Source organism: Eulemur rufifrons, chromosome 29, assembly GCF_041146395.1.
Source record: "Eulemur rufifrons isolate Redbay chromosome 29, OSU_ERuf_1, whole genome shotgun sequence".
In the NCBI taxonomy this organism is placed as follows: Eukaryota; Metazoa; Chordata; class Mammalia; order Primates; family Lemuridae; genus Eulemur; species Eulemur rufifrons.
In genome coordinates this window covers 11,379,997-11,397,771 of record NC_091011.1, presented here as the reverse complement: position 1 = coordinate 11,397,771, position 17,775 = coordinate 11,379,997, and the positions used below count along the sequence as shown (strand labels likewise).

General features: G+C 43.5%; 1 protein-coding gene across 1 annotated transcript in view; it reads right to left on the bottom strand.

Annotated features, from left to right (window-relative positions):
- The window catches only part of NUDCD3 (NudC domain containing 3), a 94,160-nt gene extending 77,321 nt beyond the window's left edge, over window positions 1-16,839 (bottom strand). Inside the window, exons 1-2 of the mRNA XM_069461739.1 lie at window positions 16,600-16,839; window positions 10,513-10,832 (exon numbers count right to left, since the gene is read on the bottom strand). Coding sequence (XP_069317840.1) covers window positions 10,513-10,832; window positions 16,600-16,791 — 512 coding nt within the window. The 5' untranslated portion in view covers window positions 16,792-16,839. The remainder of the gene's footprint in view (window positions 1-10,512; window positions 10,833-16,599) is intronic.
- Between the last annotated feature and the right edge of the window lie 936 nt (window positions 16,840-17,775).

Genomic DNA, 17,775 nt, shown 5'->3' with positions numbered 1-17,775 from the left:
TGCTTTTTTCTTAATACAGCAAAGCAAATACATCCGTGTTTAGCCCACTGAGGTAGAGTATTGCTTCAATTCCCAACAACTCTCTGGCCTCACCTTCTAACTGTATGATTTTAAGCAAATCACTAGACCATTGTACATCTCAATTTCCTCATCTGTAAAAAGGAAGCAGATCATTGGTTCTCAGTATTTTGAAATACACATTTTTTCCAGAGGAACTCACCCCCCCAGGTGATTCTATACACCTCTTCTTCCTCCCCAACCCTGAGACCCCTCCAACTCTGACAATTAGGATTCCAGGTCGTTTTCTTACTTACCTTCAATATCCAACAATCTCAAAATAAACCACTACTTTCTAAAAGTGAAGGCTACAACCTTCACTGCAAAATAAAAACAAAATAAATTGCAAAATAAAAAACAAAAATGCAATGTTTCTAGAGAGAAAAAAGTCCTCCTAACAACCTAAATCAGGTTTTCCTGACTTGTGATTTAAATCAAATCCTTTGGAGACCTCTTACACCTGAGCTTCCTTAAACAAGGAGCAGTTTCAGAGTAAATCATTGGAAAGATGCAATAGCAGCTATGACACAAGATGAGGCGTGGTCCACAGATGGCTGAATCTAAAGGGAAACAGGCAGACATCCCTCAACCCCTGGCTTTCTATTCCTTCTTCTCTCTCCTTGTATAATATCCAGCAAACACCCTTGTCCAAGAACAAGAGCAACTTTAGGCACACAACGCTCAGCAGCATATACCACAAATTCAAAATCAGCAAAAGGAATGCAGGAAATGCTTAGGATACAACGTTCAGCAAAAAAGAAGGCACAGTGTAAGAGAGTTTTAGAAATATATATATGTATGCATGTTTATATGCATAAGAAAAACTAAAGAAAATATCCCAAAAAGTTAGTAGGGAGTGGTTGGGATTTTTTTTTCTTTCTTTATATACTTGTCTGTATTTTCCAAATATTGTACATTCAGTGTAGTCAGAAAGAAAATGAAAATCTTTTTTCTTTTTAAGAGAAATAATAATAGCTAGTGATTACTTGAGTGTTCACTCCATCAGAATCACACTAAGCAGTTCTTAAGGATTTACCTCATTCAATCCTCACCATAGTCTATGGGATGGGTACTCTGATTATGCCCCCATGGCTCTATAATGGGGCCTCCTGCAATGGGCACCTGAAAAAGCCTCAATTAGCAAAGGAAGAATCTGCTTAAAGACAAACCACGGAACCCAACTTTCTCAGGCAGTGTGAGACTGCACACGGAGAGAAGTCCCAGGCCGAGTACAGGCTCCTTTCTGTTCTCCTGATAGCCCACCTGAGGGACATCAAGGGGCACAGATGTCATGATAAGTGGGTTAGTGCTATAGAATAATGTTTGTGTCCCCCCATTCATATGTTGAAGTCTTAACCTCAAAGGTGATGATATTTGGAGGTGGGGACTTTGGGGATAACGGGTCATGAATGGGATTAGTGCCCGTATAAAAGAGGCATTTGCCCCATCTGCCATGTGAGGACTCAGCGAGAAGACAGAGGTCTATGAACCAAGAAGTGGGCCCTCACCAGACATGCTGGCACCTTGGCCTTCCAACCTCCAGAATTGCATATTACAAATGTCTGTTATTTATAAGCCACCAGGCTATGGTATTTTTGTTATAGCAGCCCAAGCTGACTAAGACAGTAAGCAAAACCAAAGAGACACTAAGAAATAGAACCCAGCATGCACTGAAGTGATCACTTCACACAGGGCTAGGAGGTGAGAAAAGCAGAGTAAATCTCTGTCCCCAATAACTGATGATGCAGGAACAGCCAGCCATAAAGAAACAAGGTGAAAAGGAGTGTACACACAGAGGAGGCACAGCTACCTACTGGAAGAGTAGAGGGACGGAGTGCTGGGAAGACTTTGCTGATGAGGTGGAAATAGACAAGAGTGTCAAGGAAAATGAAGAGCGCCCACAACTGGGGAGGCCACGTGAGGAGGGAAAAGCCTGAAGAAGCTTAAGTATCTGCCATGGACATTATTAGGAAAGCTGAAATATCTCTTCCAAATAATGCCATTCCCTTCCCAAGAAGCACCTAGATCCCTGTAACAGATGGGGCACAAAGGCCACAGCACCCAAAGCAAGAGAATATACTGAACAGTTTCCTCAGATACCATGCTTGACCAGGCTTGTCAAGCAGTTCCATGATACCCTCTTTGCTGCCACTACTCTGCTTCCCCGTCCAGGGCAGGAGGGAAAGCCTGGTTGCACAAGGGCCCACAGCGTTGCCTATTCAACACCAACAGCATAGGGGTACTCTGTCCATCATCCAAGGAAAAAAAGACACCCAGTCCCAGCACTCAGGACAAAGAAAACTGTTTCTAGGCAGTAACTGACATTCTTATTACTACTTTTCCCGCCTTTCTCTTTTTTAAAGAATTCTGTGAGTGATTTATAAAAGGAAAAGCCCAGAACCCTATTAGAGATTTTCGTCAGCACCAGCAAATGCAAAGTCATCATCCCGCTGCCTATAGCAACACCTGCAGGTCGAGAGCCTGAACTGCAGGTGCTATGACTGTTGACATCCGACAGCCTATGCCAAGGAAACCAACACCAGACCCTACTGTGATGGAATCCAAGAGGTGAACCCTAACAGGCAGCTCTTGAGAGGTAGTGATTCGTGACTATAACATAAGGTGCTGCAGACTTTGTGCCCCTCACTCCTTCCACAGTATTAATCATGTCTATAGGCACTGATCACCCAGTCAAGTATTAATACAACATAAACATTAAGACTCAAACAGCACATTTTACAAAGTCTTTACTATGGACAACTCTAAAAACTGTAAAGTATCCTTACAGAATGTAAGCACATACTCCAAAGCTATCAGCAAACAGGGAAATTTCTGTATGCACAAATTCTCTCTCTCCTCTGAGGAATAAACACTGGGGTGGAAGCATTTCTGATCTTCATTTGGTGCGTCCTGGCAGCAGGAGTGCAGGAACAAGAATAAAATTCAGGGCATTTGTGGCTTACTAGTTGGGGAGGTGCTAAAAACAGAGTAATCGTGAAATTAGGTCAAGATAAAATTTCCCTCAAATTTCCCCCAAATCACCCAAAAAATACTGTGAATGAGATCTGTACATAATTATGTATAAATAACAACACATACTGCAAAAACTTTAGGGCAGAACACAGGTCCAAGGTTGCCAGGGCCTGGAAGTGGGAACAGGAGATGACTATAAAGAGGCACAATGGAGTCGAGTGCTAATAGAAATGTCATCTGTCTTTACTGTGGTGGTGGCTACAAGACTATATTTGTCCAAAGTCATAACCTGTCCAAAAAGAGTAAATTGTACTGTTATGTAAATTATACTTTAATAAAACACGAAACAAAGAAATTATGTTGTATATAATTAATAGCTTATAATAAAAATACATATAAAATATAAATGCATAAATTTTTATTACCCTGTTTAATTTTTTTCCCCCGGCACCTATGCTGAATTTTTAAAATTAAGTAAGCATATGATGTGACTTTACTGTAGAATAACAGAAGGAAGTGTGTGCCTAATACGGGGTAGAACCACCAGCAAATGTGTCAAACAGGAGTCATCAGAAATCAGCAATCTAAGATCTAGACCCTAGGTAACTGATTTCAGACAGAACGCCCAGAATGGGCTTCTGTGTGGTCTTTTAAAGAGTAACTATCTTAAATTACTCAACAACAGAACTGCAGCTCCATCGTGTACACCGATGGAGGAACTTGGGGTACAGCTACATGCAGAACAAGGAAAAGGATGGTCTTTCACATTCCATATTCAGATCTGCTAAAAAACTGCATTGCAGGTGTAACTAGAGATCTATGCCACAACTTCCTGTTTTGTTCATGGAAAACTAGTAATTGAAGGCTAAGAATGTTCCAGTCCTTGAAGTGCTAGATGATCAGGATTCTTGCAGTACCAGTCGAATCTGAAGGAGTGAAGGCTACTGCTACAGTTTGGATGTTTGTGTCCTTTCAAACCTCACGTTGAAATCTGATCCCAGTGTTGGACATGGGGCCTAATGGGAGGTGTTTAAGTCATGGGGGTAGACTCCTCATGAATGGATTAATGCTCTCCCTGGGGATGGGGAGTGAGTTCTTTTATTAGTTCCCACAAGAGCTGGCTGTTTAAAAAAAGCCTGACACCTCCCTCCCCTCTCTGTTTTCCTCTCTCACTATGTGATCTCTGCACAGGCCCGCTCCACTTTGCCTCGCACCATGAGTGGAAGCAGCCTGAAGCCCTCACAAGAAACATGAAGCACCATGCTCTTCTTCCACAGCCTACAGAACCATGAGCCTCTTTCCTTTCTTTGTTTTTCTTTCTTTTTTTCTTTTTTTTTTTTTTGAGGCAGAGTCTTGCTCTGTTGCCCCGGCTAGAGTGCCATGGCATCAGCCTAGCTCACAGTAATGTCAAACTCCTGGGCTCAAGTGATCTTCCTGCCTCAGCCTCCTGACTAACTGGGACTACAAGCGCTCACCACCACGCCCACCTAATTTCTTCCTATTTTTAGTAGAGACAGGGTCTCACTCTTGCTCAGGCTGGTCTTGAACTCCTGACCTCAGGCGATCCTCCCACCTCGGCCTCCCAGAGTGCTAGGATTACAGGCGTGAGCCACCATGCCTGGCCTAAACCTCTTTTCTTTATAAATTACCCAGTCTCTGGTATTGCTTTACAGCAACACTAGACAGCTACCAAGCAGAAAGGTTAACTTTCCTGAAACACATCCAAGTCTCCACATTTTAAACTTATTACCACGGTAGAACTCGCAAAACTAACTCTAATTCTAATCCGGAACACAACTCATTGGTTCAAGAATTTAAAAATTAGGGTCCCTACAAGACAGGAAGATAACTATTCTAGTCTATTACTCAGAACCAAAAATAAATGCCCTTTTTAAATATTTTAGAAATTATAAAAGGAATGCAAAAAATTAATAAAACAAAATGTATGCTCATTGTCGAAAAACTAGAAAATAGGCCAGGTACAGTGGCTCACACCTATAATCCTCGCACTTTGGGAGGCCGAGATAGGAAGATTGTTTGAGGCCAGGAGTTCAAGATCAGCCTGAGCAACAGAGGGAGAACCCATCTCTACAAAAATTTAAAAAAAAAAAAAAAATTAGCAAGGCATGGTGGCACACACCTATCATCCCAGCTACTCAGGAGGCTGAGGCAGGAGGATCATTGAGCCCAGGTGTGTGAGGTTGCAGTGAGCTATCATGACTCCACTGCACTTAGCCCAGGTGACAGAGAGTGAGATCTTGTCAAAGAAAGAAAAAAAAAGAAATGAAAGAAGGAAAGAAGGAAGGCAGGCAGGCAGGCAGGCACGGAGGGGAGAGAAAACAGAGTAATGGACAAAGATGAAAATGAAGAACAATCATAATTCCACTACTGTGATTACCACTATTGATAATTTATTACCTTCCAGGCTTTTTCTCTGCATATATATAATCTTAAATGTTTTTCCAATTTGATATTAAACTGTGCAGTTGGAATCCTCTTCTCACTTAATATTATATCATAAAAATATCTGTGTAAGTCAAGGTTCAACCAAAGAAACAGAACCAGAAATAGATACAATCAGCCCTCAATATTCATGAGTTTCACATCCATGGGTTCTGCATCTGCAGATTCAACAAAAGCAGATTGAAAATATTCCCCCAAAAATGGATGCTTTCATCGATACTGAATATGTACAGACATTTTCTTGTCATTATTTCCTAAACAATGCAGTATAACAACTATTTACATAGCATTTAGATTGTATTGGGGATTATAAGTAACCTAGAGATGATTTAAAGTATATGGGAGCATATGCATATGTCATATGCCAAATACTATACCATTTTATATAAGAGATCTGAGCAAATATGTTGGTATCCGGGGAGGGGTCCTGGAATCCATTCCCCATGATACCAAGCAATGACTATTTCTAAGAGATTTATTGCAAGGAATTGGCTTACATGATTGGCTAGCTAGACCAGTCCAAAATCCACATGGCAGGCCACTGTGGAACTCTCCAGAAAATTAGTGCAACTGCTGTCCACAGGAGGAATTTCTTCTGCTTCAGGGGAGCCTCTGCTCTACTTTTCAGGCTTTCAGCTGATGGATCAGGCCCACTCAGATCACCTAGGACAATCACCCTTACTTAAAGTCAACTGATTATGGACTTTTTTTTTTTTTTTTTGAGACAGAGTCTCACTCTGTTGCCCGGGCTAGAGTGAGTGCCGTGGCGTCAGCCTAGCTCACAGCAACCTCAAACTCCTGGGCTTAAGCGATCCTACTGCCTCAGCCTCCCGAGTAGCTGGGACTACAGGCATGCGCCACCATGCCCGGCTAATTTTTTGTGTATATATATTTTAGTTGTCCATATAATTTCTATTTTTAGTAGAGACGGGGTCTCGCTCTTGCTCAGGCTGGTCTCGAACTCCTGACCTCGAGCGATCCACCCGCCTCGGCCTCCCAGAGTGCTAGGATTACATGATTATGGACTTTAATCACAGCTAAAAAATACCATCACAGCAACACCCAGATGAGTATTTGATTGAATAATTGGGGACTAGAGCCTAGCCAAATTGACCCACAAAAATGACCATCACAATATCCAAGTCAGTAATCCTTAAAAACATTTTATAAAGGCCAGGCATGGCCGGGTGCGGTGGCTCACGCCTGTAATCCTAGCACTCTGGGAGGCCGAGGCGGGCGGATTGTTTGAGCTCAGGAGTTCGAGACCAGCCTAAGCAAGAGCGAGTCCCCATCTCTACTAAAAATAGAAAGAAATTATATGAACAGCTAAAAATATATATAGAAAAATTAGCCAGGTGTGGTGGCACATGCCTGTAGTCCCAGCTACTCGGGAGGCTGAGGCAGTTGAATTGCTTGAGCCCAGGAGTTTGAGGTTGCTGTAGCTAGGCTGACGCCATGGTACTCTAGCCCGGGCATCAGAGTGAGACTCTGTCTCAAAAAAAAAAAAAAAAAAAAAAGCCAGGCATGGTGGCTCATGCCTGTAATCTCAGAACCTTGGGAGGCCAAGGCAGGACGATGACTTGAGGCCAGGAGTTTGAGACCAGCCTGGGTAACATAGCAAGACCCAGTCTCTACAAAACATTTTTTAAAACAGCCAGGCATGGTGGCACACGCCTACAGTGCTAGCTACTCAGGAGGCTGAGCCAGGAAGCTGAGCCAGGGGATCATTTCATGTGAGTCCAGGAATTCAAGGCTGCAGGGAGCTATGATCGCTGTACTACAGCCTGAGTGACAGAATGAAACCCTGTCTCTAAAAAAAAATAAATTAAGTAAACACAGTTTATAAATGTATTTATCTATTCCCTTACTATACAAACTCAGCAGTCTTCCAAAATTTTGCTGACATAAATAATGCTGGAATAAATAAAACTGAAGTTAATGCTAGATTGAATGTTTGTGCCCCAAAATTCATGTTAAATCTTAACCCCAATACAAAGGTATTAGAATACCTTTATAAAAGAGACTTGAGAGAGCTCTTTCACCCCTTCTACTATATGAGGACACAGAAAGATGGCCTATGAACCAGAAAGTGGGCCCTAACCAGACAGTGAATCTGCTAGCAACTTGATCCTGGACCTCAAGCCTCCAGAACAGTAAGCAATAAATGTCTGTAAGCCACCAAGCTATAGTATTTTGTTATAGCAGACTGACCAGATTAAGACAAACATCTTTATATATTCAGTCTTCATTCTCTTATTATTTTATAGAAGTACTACTGCTAAGAAGTAGCTAAACATAGAAAGAACCCCAGAAAATTGCACAGGGTCCCCTAGAGTCATTGGCTGAATACTAAACTGCACATGTGTAAAGTGTGACTCCATGAGACAGGGACGACAACTCCTAGATAACTGACTTTGACAATTTCTAGGGCTCACACAGGGCTGGAAGATGTTCAGCTTTCAAACAGCCAGAATGGAAAAGACTTCACTGAACAGCTGGAGCATTCCGGAGAGATCCCCAAAAAGGCCATGTCTTAGAAGAATAAACTAGCCCTGGAATAAAGGTACCCTAGAAACACCTTAACAAAGCTAAAAAAAATAAGCTTCTAAAAGACCATGTTGATCTGCAAATAAATTAACTGCCTGTAAGAACAAAACTGCACAATCTTTGAAGGAAGAAAACAAAATCCAGAGACTCAACAACATAGCATTCATAATGTCTAGCATCCAATCAAAAATTACCAGACATTTAAAGAAGAAAGAAAATGTGATTCCCAAATCAGGAGAAAACTTAGTCAATAGAGACAAACCAAGAAATGACAGAGATAATGAAATTAGCAGATAAAGACTTTAAATAGCTACAATAAATACACTAAAGAATTTAAAGGAAAACAAGGATAGAAACAAGCCATAAGAAAGAGTCAAAAGGAACTTGCAGAGATGAAGAATACAATATCTGAGGCCAGGCGCAGTGGCTCACACCTGTAATCCTAGCACTCTGGGAGGCTGAGACAGGAGGATCACTTGAGGCTAGGAATTTAAGACCAGCCTGAGCAAGAGCAAGATCCTGCCTCTACAAAAAATAGAAAAATTAGCCAGGCATAGTGGTACGTGCCTGTAGTACTAGCATTCAGGAGGCTGAGGCAGGAGGATCACTTGAGCCCTGAAGTCCGAGGTTGCAGTAAGCTGTGATAAGGCCACTGCACTCCACCCTGGGCAACAGGGCAAGACCCTGTCTCAAAAACAAACAAACAAAAAAAAAAAACCCAACAACCTCTGAAATTAAAAATTTACTAGATGAGTTTAACTAAAGACTAGAGACTAAAGGAGAAAAGACAGTAAACTTGAAGACAGGGCAATAGAAACTATTCCAAAGGAAGTACAAAGAGAAAAGAGACTTAAGGGGGCAGGGAGGAGAGAGCCTGAAAAAAGCTCAAAAGTCCCTAAGCAGTAAAAACACAAAGAAAACCACACCAGAGCAAATTATAATCAAACTGTTAAAACTAATGATAAACAGAATATCTTAAAAGCAGCTGAGGGGTAAGGAATGGGGATATATCACATACAGGGGAACAAAGAATGCCTACTCACTTCTCGTCAGAAACAAAGCAAGCCAGAAAACAACAGAATGATATTCTCTAAAATGCTGAAAGGAAAAAAGCATCAACCTGAAATTCTATATCTGGCAAAAGTATTCTCAGAAATGGAAGATGAAATAAAGACATTTTCAGTAAACAAAAGCTGAAAGAATTCATTACCAGCAGTCAGGCACTAAAAGCAATATTTAAAAAAAGTTCTTCAAGCTAAAGGGAAATAATAGATCTCTACCCTCCCCACCCAATGCCTCCCACTTCCAGACTCTAAACCTTTATTTTGTCCCTTCTCAATCAGAGATCCATACTCAAGATCTCCTCACCTTCTCCTTCAACTTGGTTCACCCATTTAACAATTGTTTTCTCTGAACTCCATTATTTAGCTTGGCCTTTAAGACTACGCAGTCTTGCCCCATCCTATCTTTACAAAACTTAGTTTCTCTTACTCCATATTTTAGCAGTCATTCCAAGGTGTTCACTTTGCTTCCTTAACTAGAAACTAAATTCAAAAACTCTCCAAAAACAGGTCAGAGAGAGAGGGCAAAGAGTGGGAAGAACAGAAAGAGCAGTCAAGGTAGCAGGGGAACAAGTCCTACCAAAGAAGAAAGAAAGTAGATTTTCCTAAAAACAAAGTAGGCCAGGAGGATCACTATCTGGCAGATAATGCCAAAATTCCCACACAGGATGTACCAGATCCTCTTACTCAGACTGCAGGGGAGGACTGCATAACTAAGTTTAGAGTAGCCGGGAAACATAACTCTTGAAAAATGAGTCTAAGTACAGGACAGGGAAACTCTGTATCATACTCAAGCACTACCACTCATTAGGTGTTTGACCACTGGTTCATTTTATTCACAATAGCCCAATAAGGGCTAAAAAGGCTGGTACTATAATTATCACTTCCACTTTACAAAGTAGAAAACCAACACACAAAAAAGTTATATTGCTTGCCCAAGGTAATACATTCAGGAAGTGGCAGAGCCAGGATGTGAATCCAGTCTATGTAAGACTGCCTCCTCGGGTGTTCATTATACCTCAAGCACGGTGGGAGGATCCCAGCAGTGCTCCTGCAGGGAGAAAAACACAAAAGACTCTGGACACTGAGGCTAACTTTCTATACACAGAGAAAGTCAGGTCTTTGTGGGAAGAGCCAAGTGCTCAAATTCTGGCTCTGGCTCTTAACTAGTTGTATGACTGTCAACAGAGTATTACCTTACCTTATAAGGGAGCAAAAGAAAGAAAACTGAAGCCAAATGACTTCCCATCCTATGTAACAGAAGGACTGTAATGCAGTTTGCAAATATTAAGAGCTAAATAAATGCTGAGATAAAGAATTGGTGTGTTACAAAATAAGAATGAATAATGGACAAACCCCTCTACCAGATGTCACTCAAGAAAGCAGCAAGCTGCAAAACAGGAATTCCTACCTGGGAAGAGCTTGTGGTTCCCTAGGGACTTCAGAAGCATCAGCCACTGCTCCTGGAGCCTCTGCCTCCTCTGAGTCATGGGCAACCTCCTGCACAGTGTCCTGTGTGCCTGGAGGCTGCACTTTCTCTTCCAGAGATCCACCCAATTCTGTGGTAGGGTCAATCTCTATTTCCTGGACTGGTACTGGGACCAGCTCCTTCTCGGCTGCAGCGGCCACAGCCTTGGCCTCTTCCTCTTCCTTTCTTCTGATTTTCTCTTCAAGTTCCTTCCTCCTCTTCTCATCATCTTGACGGGCCATGTGGTCAAAGGTTTTGAATACCTAAAATCAAACAGTAATCCAGCAATCAGTTCATCTGCCCAGCAAAGTACCACACGTTCTATAGAAATGTGGCAAAAGCTGGTAAGGAAAAAACCAGAAAGCAGTAGGCCAAAAAGTTTTCCCATTGGCAAAATGGAAATGCCCCGCAATTTCACCAAAAGCTGACAGGAAAACGCTCTTTTTAACAGCAGGGTTCCAAAATCAAAAATTTACAAGCCAAGGCTACCAATATTTACAATACCTCAAGGACGCATAGCTAGACGATCTTAGCTGTCATTATTTTTACAGACCCCAAACAGTCTTGTTCACAATGCAAAGAACACACTGACCTGGTACTGTGGGCTATAAAGGCACCAAAAATTCAGACTCACAAATAAAAGATGAAAATGTTGAATTTCAATCCACAAAATGCACGAGGCTTACTGAACTGCTGCTATCTTTCACCAAATAGCAAGGCCTGAAGGGAGGTATGGGCATTCAATTCAATAAACATCCACTATGTGCCTACAATGTGCAAGGAACACACACAAAAAAAAATCAAAATGACAGGTCCATTACCTGGTTGATCCTGCCAGTAAAAACGAAAGAAAAAAAAAAAAAAAAAAAAATGACAACTCCTGCCTTCTAAGAACTCAAAATTCTGGTATGTAGACAAGTCCTTAACCTTTTCTAGGACACAGTCACACCCAGGAAGGTGCTGAGACCTTTCCACCAAAAAAGTACAGTCAAGATAGACCCACACATGAAACTCTGTTACAAGTGGGGTATGATGGATCCCTTGATACCCTGTCAGACTGTAGGTGGCAATGAGCATTTCTGATAAAAGAAATCTAAGGAGCCTTCTTGGAACAAAGAGAATCTCAATCAGACCTTGAATGAGGGGCACATCTTCCATAGGAAACCACTGGAGAAAATGCCACAGCTCCAGAATACACTCAAAGAAACAGCAAGAGTTCCTGCAGTAGCTAGAGGGAAGAAGGATGACAGATCAACCTGGGAAAATGGGTGGGAGTCAGAGTCCAAAGGGCTAGAATGCAGACAGGTATCAAATAACAACGTTCTGTGGGCTGCACAGGAGGACAGAACAAAAGGGTGCTAACATATGAACTGTGCCAAATGCTTCTACAAACATTCTCTCATGACCCTCACAAAAATCCTGTGAAGATGACAGCATCAACATTTCAAAGATGAGGAAAAATAAGGCTTGAAAAGATTAAGCAACTTACCCAAGGTCCAGCCAGCAAAAGAAAAAAGTAAAAAATTACCTGGGAAGCACCAAACTGCAAGGAGATGATGTAGGCAGAGGAAAATCAATAAAATCCTAAAGGTTAAAAACTGGAAACGACACCAGACCCACTTGTACTTCTGTAGATAATCTGAAGCCTTGACTCACTTCTAACATCCATGTTTCCAACACTTTGGGTCCTTTGCCCTGAGAGCTGCTCATCCTCCTGATGCCCCGGGTCTTCATCTTAACTCCACAAGAGCAAAGCAACAACAAGGACTCTCTCATAACACCTGGGACTTCTAACACTGGACTCACCCAGGCCCTCAAAACCTAATGGTCCTCACGATGTCCACTGCCTCTGTTCACTCAGTACATCCAGCTTCCTCTGACTTGTCTATCCCCACCACTAGGAAGCTCTCTCACATCACTATGGACACCTTAATCTCTACATGTTCTCAGTACTCATTTAAAGTCACAAAATCTCAGAGCTAGAAAAGACCTACAATCTGTGACTTCTGATTAACCATCTCAGCTGATAAGATGTGAAATGACTCTCCCAAAATTTCCCAACAAGTTGCATAAGGAATAGGATATAGTCAGCTTTCTCAATTCTCATGTCGAGGACTTCTCCTAAGCAACACTTCTCAAATTCAACTCCAGAACACAGATTTGTCAAATGCAATGAATGGCATGTCATTCTAAACTCTTCTTGTCTTAAAACATGCTAACGTAATTTTGAAGTGGAATACAATTTTCACATACATCATTCCTGCTGAGCATTATTCAAGCTGTGCATCTAGACCATGCAAGTCCTTTAGAGTTAGTAGGAAAAGTATGAGAAGCCTTACACTATACCAACAGTCCACTCTCCGAAATAGCAGGGGAAAGCTTTCAAGTTCCAGAATGGTGAAGCCCAACACTGCCATCCAAACCCTCTCTGCCTGATTTTAGCAGAGCCACAGAAAAGAGTCTTATGCAGAAAAAGAAAACTATTAAGAGGCAGATGAGGCCGGGTGCGGTGGCTCACACCAGTAACCCTAGCACTTTGGAGGCCGAAGTGGTGGATCGTTCGAGCTCAGGAGTTCGAGATCAGCCTAAGCAAGAGCGAGACCCCATCTCTACCAAAAAAATAAGTAAATAAAAAAATTTTAAAAAAGAGGCAGATGAGTACGGGGAGGGGGTCAGGAGAGCTGTGCTGGTACCAAGTCACTCAATCTGATTCAATAGTGTAGTGTCCTACCCACAACAAAATCGTTGCCAATATAGAAATCACGGCCGGGCGTGGTGGCTCACGCCTGTAATCCTAGCACTCTGGGAGGCCGAGGTGGGCGGATCGTTTGAGCTCAGGAGTTCTAGACCAGCCTGAGCAAGAGTGAGACCCCATCTCTACTAAAAATAGAAAGAAATTATATGGACAGCTAAAAATATATATATATAGAAAAAATTAGCCGGGCATGGTGGTGCATGCCTGTAGTCCCAACTACTCGGGAGGCTGAGACAGGAGGATCCCTTGAGCCCAGGAGTTTGAGGTTGCTGTGAGCTAGGTTGACGCCACGGCACTGACTCTAGCCTGGGCAACAGAGTGAGACTCTGTCTCAAAAAAAAAAAAAAAAAAAATAGAAATCACCTTTACAAGCCTCCTGCCAAATGAGCTTCTGTGGATAAAAGACCAGGTTCCCAGGATTCACCCTCATCTACCCAACCAAGATATCCAGGGACTATGTGTTTTTAAAAGTTCCTTGGGCAACCAGGCATGATGGTTCACACCTGTAATCCTAGCACTCTGGGAGGCTGAGGTGGCAGGATTGCTTGAGCGCAGGAGTTCAAGACCAGTCCGAGCAAGAGCGAGACCCTGTCTCTACTAAGAAAATAGAAAAAATTAGCCAGGCAACTAAAAATAGGAAAAAAAAAAATCAGCCAGGCATGGTGGCACATACCTGCAGTCCCAGCTACTCAGGAGGCTGTGGCAGGAGTACTGCTTGAGCCCAGGAGTTTGGGGTTGCTGTGAGCTAAGCTGACGCCATGGCACTCTAGCCCGGGCGACAGAGCGAGACTCTGTCTCAAAAAATAAAATAAAAAATAAAAAAATAAAAATAATAAAAGTTCCTTGGGCAATGCCGATTGTTGAGAATCACTTCCAGAAAGCACAACGCCACTCTTAACCATCTGCTGGAGACTGTCACCTTGGTTTCTGTGAAACTTACTACCTACCCTTCACTGTGATCATTCCCCAAGGCCTGTCCTCTACCTTTGGCTCTTCTCTCTCCCTCAGACCACTCCAGTTGCCCCATCTCCTGCCAGATCTAGTCCTGTGATTCCAAGAGCCTATGGACAGGGACTCCTGTTTGCAATTTCAAGTTCAACTCGTCTAAAACTAAAATTTTTCCCCTAAACCCAGATGACAGTTCAAGTTAATGCATTATCATTATGCCAGTCACCCAAGTTTGAAACTTTGGACCATCTTTGACTCATCCCTCTCCTTCCTATGTCCCTTCTCCCTACTTCCACTACTTCATTACACTGGTCACCAAACCCTAACCCATAGGAGTGTCTTAACCTACAAGGTGTTTTATAAATAGTTACCAGATAAATGAGCATACTACCTCTGTCAGTTCATCATGAAACAAGGACAAAGACCTTGGCCGGGCGTGGTGGCTCACGCCTGTAATCCTAGCACTCTGGGAGGCCGAGGCGGGTGGATTGCTGGAGGTCAGGAGTTCGAGACCAGCCTGAGCAAGAGTGAGACCCCGTCTCTACTAAAAATAGAAAGAAATTATATGGACAACTAAAAATATATATAGAAAAAATGAGCCGGGCATGGTGGCACATGCCTGTAGTCCCAGCTACTTGGGAGGCTGAGGCAGAAGGATTGCTTGAGCCCAGGAGTTTGAGGTTGCTGTGAGCTAGGCTGACGCCATGGCACTCACTCTAGCCCGGGCAACAGAGCAAGACTCTGTCTCAAAAAAAAAAAAAAAGGACAAAGACCAACGTCTTGGGTTATGTTAAGGGTTAAATAAGATAATACCCAGAATGTAAAACACCTGATACTAGTACATACTAGGCACTCAGTAAATGTTCCTTTCTCCTCCACACCTTTCTGCAAAACACAATCATCCTAGACAAAAGTGTTCTTATCCAATTATGGAATGGTTAAATGATACAGTAGAAATATTTGGAATCAAAAAAACAAAGTTTTGAGTTCCAGCTCTGTGATGAACTAGTTGTGTGTTCTTGGTCAAATTACTTAACCTTGCTGAATTGGTACATCAAGTTCAACCTTATCCAGTTCACAGAGCATTGTAAAGATGAAATGACAGGACTTCATTAAACTGCCATAAGGTCCTGCTAAAGGCCACCTCCAACAGCTCTCTGATCATTCAGATGGCACCTGGGCCACTGATAAAGACAAGGAATAGCCTTAAGTTCTGAAATTGAACCCCAGTGGAGCCCCATCCCCACCCCTCATTTGATCATATTACCTTACTAGTTACGGAGACATTCTAAACTTTGGTTTTTTTCCTGAAGGCACTGAAGAAAGTAACACCTGATCAACCCATAGCCTGCAGTAAGACTTCAGGAGGTAACATTTGAAGCACTTTATAAACTGTAAAGTGCTAGAGCACTGTGGGAGGTATCAGCATTTCTATCTTCTCACGTTTCTACAAACAGGCTCAAAGTGCTTGGCTGAATACTTTCTCTCAATCTCATCAAAAGTCCCACCTACAAAACCATACTGATTTCTCAACCATCAATTTCCTTTCCTTCTAATAGGTTCTGTCACATAATTGGCCTTGCAGAATTCTCTACTACTTCCCGTGTTTTCTCTCCTTACCTGTAAGTTCTACAAGGAAAGAGAAACCATTAAACAGCCACACCACCAGTGCCTATGACAGATGACAGTGTAACTACATTCAGTAAAAGCTTGCTTACTATTACGATACATTCGGAGGTGCAACTTCACTGAATGAATACTTATGGCGCTTCACACATACAATATATCTAACCTGGGTTATATTTAAGTCCACCTGAAAACTTAATAATCATTACAGTGATTGTTTTCGACCTGGGAAGTCACATTTCAAACAAGCGGCCACACCCACTGATCAACACAAAGCCACTGTCAACCCTGCCACCTCCAGAGTGTGTGGTAGTTCATGGTGATACAGGTTTCTGTTGTTGTAAATATCCTTCCTCCTGTTTGGCCTGCACGGATTTCACTCCCTGACTAGGAGCCCCCAGCACCGTGACGGGTATGGTTTGCGCTTTGCGCGATTCTGAGCAGGGCCCTCAACAGCTGGCTGGCTGCCTCTGACACCTCAAGACGTCCTGGGCAGGCCCCGGCTGCTCCCTCAGCAGAATAACCTGATATCCGATCTACGCTTCAAATTTCTAAAGCCATTCTCACAGGCTCACCCCCAGGGCCCCAGGTAAAGGAGAAAATAGGCTGGGAAAGCTTGGAGGAGCGGCCGTGCGGGGGCAGGGAGTCGGGACAGGCGCCGGGGTCGGCGGTTTCCCAGACCGCAGGCCCGCCCGCCTCACCTGCAGCACTAGGGCCTGTGCGGCCCCGGGCGGGAAGCCCATGCGGTCCGATGGGTGGCGCAGCAGGCGATAGAAATCAGTCTTGCGGTAGAGGAAGCCGAAGAGCACGCGCAGGAAGTCCTGGACATTGCCCACGTGCTGCAGGATGCCCAGCAAGGCCTGGTCATACAGCTCGGCTGCCCCGGGCTCCATGTCGCCGCCTGCCCAAGGGACGATGCACACTGCGGGCACCGCCTCAGACCGGCCTACGGGCCACTTCCGGCGTGCGCGACTAACGGCTCCGCCGGACTGCGCGGTCACGGAACTTCTGGTCCGCCTTCATGGGGCCCAGTGGCCCGGGGCTGCTTTCCCCAGACCCTGCTGACCCACTGCGCTTTATCCTCTGGCGGCCCTCGCTAAAAGCGCCCAACGTGGGCCGCAAACGGAGTTCCTACGCGCAGGGAGGCCCGCGGCTGCTGCGCTAGGGACGTCTAGACGCCTTATGTGAAGCGAGCGGAAGAATTGTGGTGAGAGAAGCGTCACGTGATGCACGGGGGTGTGTCATATGGTCTGTGGATCTTTGCTTGTTTCTGAGTATTCTGAGCCAGTAGTAAAAGCTGGGGCTGCGGTGAGGTTTTTGTTAGTGGGCCAGGTAAGGGAAAATTTGTGTATGTGGGTTGTATGGATTTTTTTTTTTTGAGACAGAGTCTCGCCCTGTGACCCTGGGTACAGTGCAGTGGCGTCATGGTAGCTCGCTCAAACTCCTGGGCTCAAGCGATCTTCTTGCCTCAGCCTCCTGGGTAGCTGCGACTAGCTGGCGCTATGGGCGCCCGCCAGGAGGCCCGGCTAATTTTTCTACTTTTAGAGATGAGTCTTGCTCTTGCTGAAACTCGAGCTCAAGCAGTCCTGCTGCCTGGGCCTTCCAGAGTGCTAGGATTACAGGCGTGAGCCACCGTGCACATCATATATACGTGTTATTAATATCTCTCAAAGTATAATCTTGAAAAAATTAAAAATGTGACACTTATACAAATGTATAATGAACACATGTCCAAGATTTATTCAACAAATTAATTTATGAAGGAACCAGTGCTATGGTAAAGCTGGTTCAAAGAGTATTTTGAGGAACTGGGTATTCGTAAACATTTTGAGAAAACGTTAGCATAAGATTGTTAGGTTGGATACAAAGCTGGCTGA